General features: G+C 33.8%; 1 protein-coding gene across 1 annotated transcript; it reads right to left on the reverse strand.

Moving 5' to 3' along the window:
- Positions 1–311: 311 nt before the first annotated feature.
- LOC138336903 (uncharacterized) lies at positions 312–9,456 on the reverse strand. The gene is made up of 2 exons (XM_069286520.1): positions 9,242–9,456; positions 312–1,416 (listed from the first exon to the last, which is right to left on the reverse strand). The coding sequence occupies exon 2, from the start codon at positions 1,404–1,406 to the stop codon at positions 522–524; it is 885 nt and encodes a 294-aa protein (XP_069142621.1). The 5' UTR covers positions 1,407–1,416; positions 9,242–9,456; the 3' UTR covers positions 312–521.
- Positions 9,457–10,488: the final 1,032 nt, after the last annotated feature.

Consider the following 10,488-nt stretch of genomic DNA (forward strand, 5'->3'; position numbering starts at 1 on the left):
AATATATTTTTATTTTGTTGAAGGTAATGAGGGTTTAATGATAATGGAGCACGTGTAAATTATGTAACCGATTTACACGTGCTCCATTATCATTATACCCTCATACCTTCAACAAAATAAAAATATATTCCTTAAATAAACGTCAGTTACAACTCAAAATTTAGGCACCGTAAAATTCTTGTTTTTATGCCTGATATATATTTGATAGAAATACATGCATGCAAAAATCACTGTGCAATTACTAATAACACTGTAAAAATGTGAAATGAAATGGTAGACCACAACTTGTCTTCATGGTCTGACCATATGTACTCATTTTCAGCTTTTATTTTTACTTGTAAAATTAAAACCTCTGCATTGTAAGTATTGTAGTTCTCAAAATGTTGGTAACTTTTGGTGGTGAATAACTTGATTCATGAGAATGTAAATTACGGCACATATAACTTTTACTGCTTTTCAAATGATTGCGTGTTAGAATTAATTCATAATGTTTTCACATCAGTTTTCATTACAAATCTCATTTACTTCTGCATCCAACTTTCCCACCAAAATTTGTGCTGGAAGACGATTTTGTGGGTTTCGGATAAAAGTTCTTGATACCAACAATAACGTTTAACAGGATGGCAAATATCAGGCGCTCTATGGGACTGAAACTGAATGTTTCGAAACAGGTTAATATAGTCAGTAGAAATCAGGTAATCCAGAAAAGCATATTCACACCCTTCACAGTTCAGCGTCAGGAGGTCAACTTTCCTGCTTTCTGAAATCTTTAGTTTCTGAAGAAATTCGGAAACCGCTATAACCTGGAGCTTAACAGTACCTTTTTGTTTTTTGTAGATCGATATACCATCGTTTCCTTGATTCACTAGGAAAGTGCTGCTCTTTACATCGACACCAAAGTTATGCACAACGATATTGGGCGAATCCTTAAATTTCTCTTTCAATATCTCGTAGAACTCTAGAACAGGTTCTAGAACGACATATACTCCTGGATGAAATCGCTCGTTAAACTCGCTTACATCCACTCCTCGATGGCCACCGGCTTCGATAATAAAACTGTTATTGTTTAAATAGGTATGACTTCTGTATCTTATATTCCTGTCGGCTTTGGCATGTCGTAAACCTTCATTCCCGTCGTTGATAAAGTTGATGATACATTGATCAACTCTCTCCAACTGTTGTTGGGTTAAAGAAGTGCCGAAATCTACGTAACTATGGTTACTGGAGCAGGTTTTTCTGACAATCCTGCGTGTATCACCGCCTTTGACGCCTGTTCCGATGGTTACTATATTAGACCTGCGGACAGTAGATGGTTTGGCATCAAAGTGGTTCTTCACTACACTATATGTCACGAACACAAGAGAAACCGTCAGAGAAGCCTGTACCAGTAACGCAGTTCTCCGCATTTTCTTCTTTCTGAAACTCAACATAAAAGTAACATTTAAAGATGCTCCACCGCCGACAGAGCATAAATGATATTCATTATTTGAACAATAATCAGTGTTTAATTGTGTATATATATGTCTAATTAACACAAAAATTAATGTAAAATCATTCGTTTTGCCTTTGGTGTATGCGCAATCAGTATTTCATTCCATATATGATATATAGTGCCACGGAATTTTTTCGGGATGCAATTAATTATTTTTCATATTTTTAACTTGAAGTAAAATTGGAAGCTCAAACTTTCCAATGTTGGTAATAGTGTAAAATAAGTAATTTTTGTGACTGAAGAAAAATACTAAATCGTCTTCTCCTGTTTTTGATAGTGAAAAAATACCATTTGTCAGCGGTGGAGCATCTTTAAAGGACAGTCAACACTCAACTAAGTGGTCATTCAGATATTGATGACTAGTGATATAGTGACATGTAAGAGACACGTGACGGACTCAGATATAGATGACTAGTCCGTCCGTCCGTTAACAATTCTTGTTACCGTTATTTCTCAGAAAGTACTGAAGGGATCTTTCTCAAATTCTAAATGTAGATTCTCTAGGACCCTAGTTGTGAATATTGCCATTTGAGACTGATCAGTCAACAGGATGGCCGACCAGCTGCCATCTTGGATTTTGGTAGTTGAAGTTTGTTACCACTATTTCTCAGAAGAGTATTAAAGGGATCTTTCTCAAATTCCATATGTAAATAATAATTGAAGCACTATAAAAATATCGGTAATATTACATAGTACAGGTCATGACACCTCCAAAGGAGATTGTGGATCAGTTATGGGTACTGTTTACCACCACAAGCGGAGATTTTGTGATTTTGGCTTGGTTTTTTAGGTGCCCATTGGAGGCGAGACGACATTTCGACCGGACAGGGAAATGTCTACTTAGCACTCACTGGAAAGATAAATTATTTCTCTTTAAGGTAAGATATGCGTCAATGGTGTATAAGTAGTATAACTCTAAGGGCACAACTGCCCCTCCCCCCTCCCGCCCCTCCCAAAACCGCGGGAAGGTACTTCCCCACCCAAACCACGGGAAAGCCGGCCCCTCCCGCCATATTTAGTTCGGGAAAAGTTTTGCCGAATTTTCAGTGTGTCCAGGGGATTATGTAGAAGATTAAGTACAACCTCGAGCATTCAATTTGCAATAATCAAATTTATCAAAAAAACAAAAGTACCAGAGCAATGAAGCAAATCAAACCCAGCAATGTTACTGATTACAATATAAAATAACAGTATTGTTTATAAAACCAATATACGATCAACTAATTATTATGACACGAAGGTTATTAAAAACAAAAAGTTCCAGAGCTTACATACTTTCAAAAGTTTTTTTAGGATATGTACTAACGACTATTTTAAACTTCAACAATTAACAAATTAAAAAAAATACGATGATTTCCCACTCACTCTTATGACAAACCATTAATTACATACTTTAACAATAATAGTACCTAGTACAGAATCCAGGGTATGATACTTTTGAGGTATTATAAGATTAGGGGCTGGGGTACCTACTTTCTAGGAATTAGCATCTTGTTACAGGTATGGTATCGTGAATATCTGGAGGTTTCTTAGGTATCATACGATTAGAGGCTTGGGGTACCTATCTCAATTTCCAGAGTATTATCAGTAGATCATAAAGAAAGATGACCATGAGTTATATCCGACCTCTGTTGTATCATAGTACGTTTGACTCCAAGATGTTTATAGAACACTACTTTATCTATACATTTTAAAGGATTAGCGTAAATCTGCCGCTCCGAATATACCCATGTTTTGATGACAAAGGTATCAACTTCAAATTGGAATACCTGCTTTTGATAAGCCGAGTTTGATTTTGTACTTTAGGAATTGAGGTGTGCAGGAAATCACATACACTTGAAGACAATCATGAATTTTGCCCATCAGAATCAAAGTCTTAGTTGAAATAAAACATAATAAAGTGCTACGATGACCGATACAGGTTAGCTGAATCAGAGTGCTTACGAGCTTAGAAAATTTTGGCTAAGATTTGAATAGGAAGACGAGTCCTGCGCTTTTCAAATTATGTTTTTAATGAAATTCAAAATTTACCAGAAAACAGTAACGATGCTGATGTATGTTGATTCATCAGGTTTTAAGTTTCTTTATTCCGCGGGCCTTACGGCCATTACAGTATACAGTACATGTTCATAAAGGAGAGTGATAATTAAATTCTGCAAAATTCAGCCGATATAGTAACTGTAATTGTGACATTATACATATGTCTATATAGATATCAAACATAAGTGATACTTCAATATACACTGGTTTGCTCCGATTTCCCTTTCGAATAGTTATATTATTACTATTATTACAAATTTTAAATGGACATGAACATGTTTATATATATATATATATACTGACAAAAACATCTAACTATACGGTGGTTAATGTTTCGTTCAGAACATCCAGAGACATTTTTTTTTTTTTCAATTTATACACATCACAATTCATGTTTGATAAGTGTCTTCACATTACAATTAAATATATACAAATGTATAGGTAAGATGCATGCATATGTCTGTTTAAAAAAATGTTGTGTGATTTTCTTTTCTTAAAAGCATCATATTATGTATTCGCCAAGAATGTTTAATTCTTTAACATTATTAACACTTGATAACTGCACACGTTTGAAAACACTAGGAGATTTATAATAATACCTTTTAATGTATCTTTGTGTGATTTCTACATAGGACATTGCTGTATAAAGTGAATCTCATCTTCAATTTCATTACATCCACAGTTTCACATTTTCTCTGTTGCCTTTCTATATTATTATAGCGACCTTTTTTTTGCATACCGAAACTATCTATTACATGTTTGAATAAATAACCTTTTGCCGAATTTATAAGTTTTGATCTCATGTCTTGTACATAACAATCTTTAAAACGATATTCTATGATTTTATATTCATTACCATTTAAAGTATTGACATTCCAAATGTAGATGAGACCAAGTTTATCTAGTTCGATTTTAATATTGTTAGTCCAGTCATCATTCATAGATAATCGTTCTTCTAAGCATGTGCTCAAGATACAGTTTTTAAACTCTTTCAATTTTAACCAGAATTTAATATTTTTTAATTTTCTTTTCATATAACGTGGTTCTCTACCCAATTCATAATGGACAAAATCATTACAGGTATTTCTTTTAACTCCAAGCAAGCGTTTACAAAAAATATGACCGCAGTTTTTCAATATCTGGTGACTTATGAAAGCCCCATATCTCGCTTCCATGTTCAAGTAGGCTGTTGATATATGTATCAAAACTGAACATTGTGTATTAATATTAAAATTATTTTTCTTAAAGTGAACAGTCGGGCAAGGATGGCTCAAGTCGGTAAAAATGGTGTGAATGTATCCAGTATAATTTCTTATGAAATAGAAAAATAAAATATCTCGTGAAAATCTGTCTGCGTACAAAGAAATTAGTTTAAAGTATGGAAATTCTAAAACGTCCTCCCGGTTGACTATGTCAGTGGTTACATTTCCACGCAGCCTCGCTTTCAATGCTTTCAACTTTCTTTATTTCAATGGTCAGAACTGGGAAACATAAGCAGAACTTGTCCGTCGTATTAATTTGTGAGAATTTTTGGAAGGCCTATCAACGCATTTAGACTAGTTTTCTTTGCCCGACTATTCACTTTAAGTTTACTCATGAGAGCAAATACAGCTTTCCTTCCTTGATTAGCGATGTGTTTTTGTGTGACACTAAATTTTCCGTTACAATTCATCAGTATACCCAGATAGATAAATTCGTCTACTATCTCTATTTCACGATCATCATATGCCCAATTCTCACAATCTTTAATATCTCCACCGTTTCGAAAGATAGCGGTTTTGGTCTTGGAAGCACTAGGATAAAGTTTCTATTCAAGATTATGTAAATATATGGCATCAAGCTGTTTTTCTAATGCTTCTGGAGTTTCAGATGTCAAAACAGTAACATCTGTATACATGAATAAAAACAAGTTTAAGAAACCTACTTCTATTAATGGACAATTCTCTAAAATGAATTTCATTTCAATATCATTTACATAAAAAACTATAAAGAATCGGTGAAAGAATTTCTCCCTAGAACAAACCAATCTGGTTTGGGTAGTATTCTGACAACACCCCATTCAATATTGAACATTTTGTCTTGGATTCCATGTTTAAAAAGTTTAGCCCACAAACTACTTCTATCAATTAAATCAAAGTCTTTCGTGTAATCCACGAAACAGCAATACAATCTCTTTTCTGCTTTAAGTGTCTTATTAGTTAATGTTTGTAAGGTGGATATTGCATCTACTGTGGAAAAGCCTGGTTTAAATCCAAATTGGTGCGTCAGTTATTTTATCGCATTCATGGTTTCCTTTGAACAATCTTTGATTCAATATCCGTGTAATTAATTTTCCTAAACAACTTTACAATGAAATAGCTCTATAATTATTTGGGTCATCAACATTCCTCTTTTTAAAAATTGGCACGACGCATGCTGTAGACAGGCTTCAGGGAAAAATCCTGATTTGAAGACATAATCAAATATTTTAGTAATAAAAGTTAAGAGTTCCTCTTTACAATCTATAATAAGCTCATTCAAGATTTTGTCTTCACCACATGATTTATTTCTCTTAAGATTTTTTTATTGTCGCTAATACTTCACTTTCAGTTATAATTCTATCTAGTTCCTCAAAAACCGGATACGAATTTATAACACCTGTATCATTTTCATCAAAATATCCAGAATTGTTGTTTCTAAAATGAGATTAAAAACCGTCCAAACTTATATTGGATGACAGTATTGTCGTAATTTTCTTTTTTTTCAAAACACTTGTGAAATTGTTTGGGGTTATTACTTTCAAGAAATTGAAACATATCAACTTCGAGTCTCTTGTATTTTCTCAAAAGTCTGTTCTCTATATGAACCTTTTTTATCGCTCAAGACCCTATGAGTAACTGACGTGTTATCACTCTTAAAAATTTTTATACTCTTATTTTTACACTCAATAGTGAACCAATATTTATCCTCTTTTACCTTTCGTGTATTTCCTTTATCCAAAATTGTTGCCCATCTGTACACCTTTTATATTGCAAAAAGGCATCACTACATCATTTGATGCAGAACAAAAACTATTGACTTAATTGTTGACGTCACATTGCGCCTCTGCATTCACTTCACAAATTTGTTCCAAAGTAGCTACATGTTCTAATAACATTGCTCTAGTTAGTTGGATGTTTGTTTTCATCATTCCATTTGACAAAATAATCTCTGGCTCTTTGTACGGATTTTCTTTCATTAGTTACTAGTGCGCAATTTTCGTCCTTGGATTTATAGTGAACACAAAAGCACAATGGGGCATAGTCAGATGATGTTGTGAAATGACATACATAAAAATCATAAACATATTTGAAATTATTATTTTCTACAAGCAAATAATCTATGTTACCCATTCCATTATGATTACAAAGAGCAATATTACCATTTTTATCACCAGCTGAGATTTTTTCACATAGAATATTAATCAAACGATCATTCTTAAAATTAGGAGTGCAGACGTAGTTTTAATTGAAATGTTGTGGATTAAGTTTGGCAAAAAAAGGTTTGTTTTTTGTCTAAAAAAATGATCTTGTTGACCTACATGGACATTTAAATTAGTCACCGCTATGTATAGGTCCGTGTATAGATAGTTTACTTAAACCGTTTTAAAACTTTAAGCTTTTTAGTGTGATCGAGGTCTCCTAATCCCTTCAAACATAATCCCTCAGACAAACTGAAAATTCCGCGATATCTTTCCGAACTTTTTAAGATATAGCGGGTAGAATGTCTAATAACTTTCCGGTTCTGTTGAATTGGTTGTTTTCTACGATGAAATCTTCCATCATGTACTTGGATAAAATTTTAGATTTAAATAAATGGTCTGTCACTTCTAAAGTTGGTAGTTTTTCAACCAGCAACACACGGTTCTTTCTTAGCGTCCGTCTATCTCTTTCATCCATGATTAAATAATAATTGGTTTGATGGACTTTGGTTGTAATTAAAGCTTGGATAGATAGGTTTTGGTATTAAATAAAGTTTGTGTCATAATAATTAGTTGATCGTATATTGGTTTAATAAACAAGGCTGTTATTTTGGATTGTAATCAGTAATATTGCTGGGTTTGATTTGCTTCATTGCTCTGGTACTTTTGGTTTTTAATAACCTCCGTGTCATAATAATTGGTTGATCGTATATTGGTTTTATAAACAATACTGTTATTTTGGATTCTAATCAGTAATATTGCTCAGTAATATTGCTGGGTTTGATTTGCTTCATTGCTCTGGTACTTTTGGTTTTTAATAACCTCCGTGTTATAATAATTGGTTGATCGTATATTGGTTTTTATAAACAATGCTGTTACAGTAAAACCCCTCTAACTCGAACCCGGATTCCTCGAATACCCTCTATTCGTCGAATTGGTCGTACGGTCCCGACCGTCTCTCTATATAATCTATGTAACAAAACCCCGGATAACTTGAACAGCTATTCGTCGAATACCCCTTATTCCTCGAACAGAAATATGTCCCCGTTTCATCAAATACATAGTATTTACCCGTATTCGTCGAACAAGTGTTCGGCCCTTGAGATTATTTTACCTGTGTCACACCTGACTGCACCGACCGATATGGATAATTGCTCACGATTTTGTGTTTTTAGGTAATGAAGAGATTAACGGTGCCATTATTACCTACCTACACGATCGCAAGTCGTTGTTTGATGCTAACTTTATTTAAATATTTCAGAAAAGGCATTAAGTTATTGATGTTTCTCTCGTAATAATCTTCACTGTAAATACTGTACGAAAATACGGAAGTTGTTGATCCGTGTTTATAAAAAGTACGCATTGTGAAATGACAAAAGAGGCGGAAGATATTGCTGACGTCCGCCTAATTATAAAAGTTTTTTTTTAATTTCTTTGTTAGTTTCATTCGACAGGCTAACACAATGTTATTTGCCGAAAGATGTAAACGATATCAAATGACATGCAAAGTACATTTTATCAGTGCGTTCTGTCTTTTCCCGTAAATTGTATTTTCTAACTAAATTTACTCGTAAATTTACTAAATAGACATCTATAAATATCATTTCTTATGTCCGTACATTGACCTAGATGACGATAGCTTATAATATACTCTGATGTGAATGGCATTTGATTTAGGGCTTTCTCGTAAGCTTTTTCAAACCCTAAATTTATGTTATTTTTTCAACTTGATATTGCTATCAATAAAAAACTTAAATAAAGAAATCCAAAATGCTGAAAGATAGGGTAATCAAAATGCCATTGCCGTGCATTGTTTGTCATAGTTTGAAACCGGACGTTTTGACTGTCGATTGTGACCAACCTCGGATGAGTCGAATACCCCGTATTCCTCGAACTATTTACCTGGTCCCCTGCTGTTCGAGTTATAGGGGTTTTACTGTATTTTAGATTGTAATCAGTAACATTCCTGGGTTTAATTTGCTTCATTGCTCTGGTACTTTTGGTGTTTTGATAAATTTGATTATCGCAAATTGAATGCTCGTGGTTGTACTTAATCCTCTACATAATCCCCTGGACACACAGGAAATCGCTACAAAAAAAGTTGTTATTTATTTTTGCTGGGATACCCTGTCTTTACTGTACAATGTTCTATTAATTTTACATATTAATACGATTGTTAACAAATTGCAAAGTTTTCAACATTTTAGTGCATCGGAAATTAATATGTAGTAAATATAGCATTAATTTATAATTACTAATGAAATACTCACGATTAATCCTGGATTTCACTTGTTAAGTCTTTGTTTTATAGAGCTCCTCACGTTGTAAATGTTGATACACTTTTACAGAAGCTATTACTGAATAGGCCTAAGTCAAGGTGTCGCCGTACGTGTATGATCAGTGGATAGACTAGGCGTACACAGGTAACGTTACACTAACACAGCAGCTAGGCCAAAAACGATCATTGCTAACTTCCCAGGCTACACTGTAAACTTTTGAGTGTTAAGTTATACAAAAAAAGGTGGCACCACAGCTGCCTCCTTTTTTGGTGCAACGTTACACCACTGGTGTAAAGTTACACCAAAAAGGAGGCAGCTGTGGTGCCACCTTTTTTGGTGTAACCTTAATCCTAAAACATAACGTTACACCAAATGATGGGTACTGATGTCGATTCGTGGAGGGCTTCCATAGGTTCTTTTTATTCCAAAATGCGCAAGATTCATGCTAGCTACTATTTTAAAACGAAAATGGCATCTTTCCTCTTGATACTTTCAACGAATATCAAATACACTACCCTTGTTTGTATACTGTCGATCCTTCAAGCAATCATAAACACAAATATCACTGTTCCTATTCTGCTCCGTTTACTTATGTCCGGAGACATCCATCCAAACCCTGGTCCAGATAACATAAACACATCTACTTTTCACTCTCTAAACTTAATGCATTACACGTTAGAAGTCTACGCAATAAGATAAATTATGTTGAATCAATATCTTACGATGTCGATATCCTCTGCATTACAGAAAGTCATTACCAAATGAAGATATTCATATATACGGTTTTAGTGACGAGCCTTTTCGCAAAGATAGAAATATGTTTGGAGGTGGCGTTATTATGTATTTTTCAAACTCTATTATAGCTAAGCGAAGATATGATCTCGAATTTGAAAACGACGAAATTATCTGGGCACAAGTACATTCAAACAACACAATATATATTGTTGCAAATCTGTACAAATCCCCTAATATAACAAATTCAAATGGTATCTGGCAACGCCTGAAACACTCACTAGATAATGCATTTGACATTACTAACAATGTAATATTATTGGGTGACTTCAATGTAGATTTTTTAAACTTAAACCGAGGGGAACTATATATAACATACTTACATCTTTTAAACTTACCAATATTATACTGGAACCAACCAGAACGGTTGCAAACTCATCTAGTTTGATTGATCCTATTATAGTTAGTGATACTATCACTACAATCCTCTCTGATGTAATTGAAGT

Source organism: Argopecten irradians, chromosome 12 (genome assembly GCF_041381155.1).
Source record: "Argopecten irradians isolate NY chromosome 12, Ai_NY, whole genome shotgun sequence".
Lineage (NCBI taxonomy): Eukaryota > Metazoa > Mollusca > Bivalvia > Pectinida > Pectinidae > Argopecten > Argopecten irradians.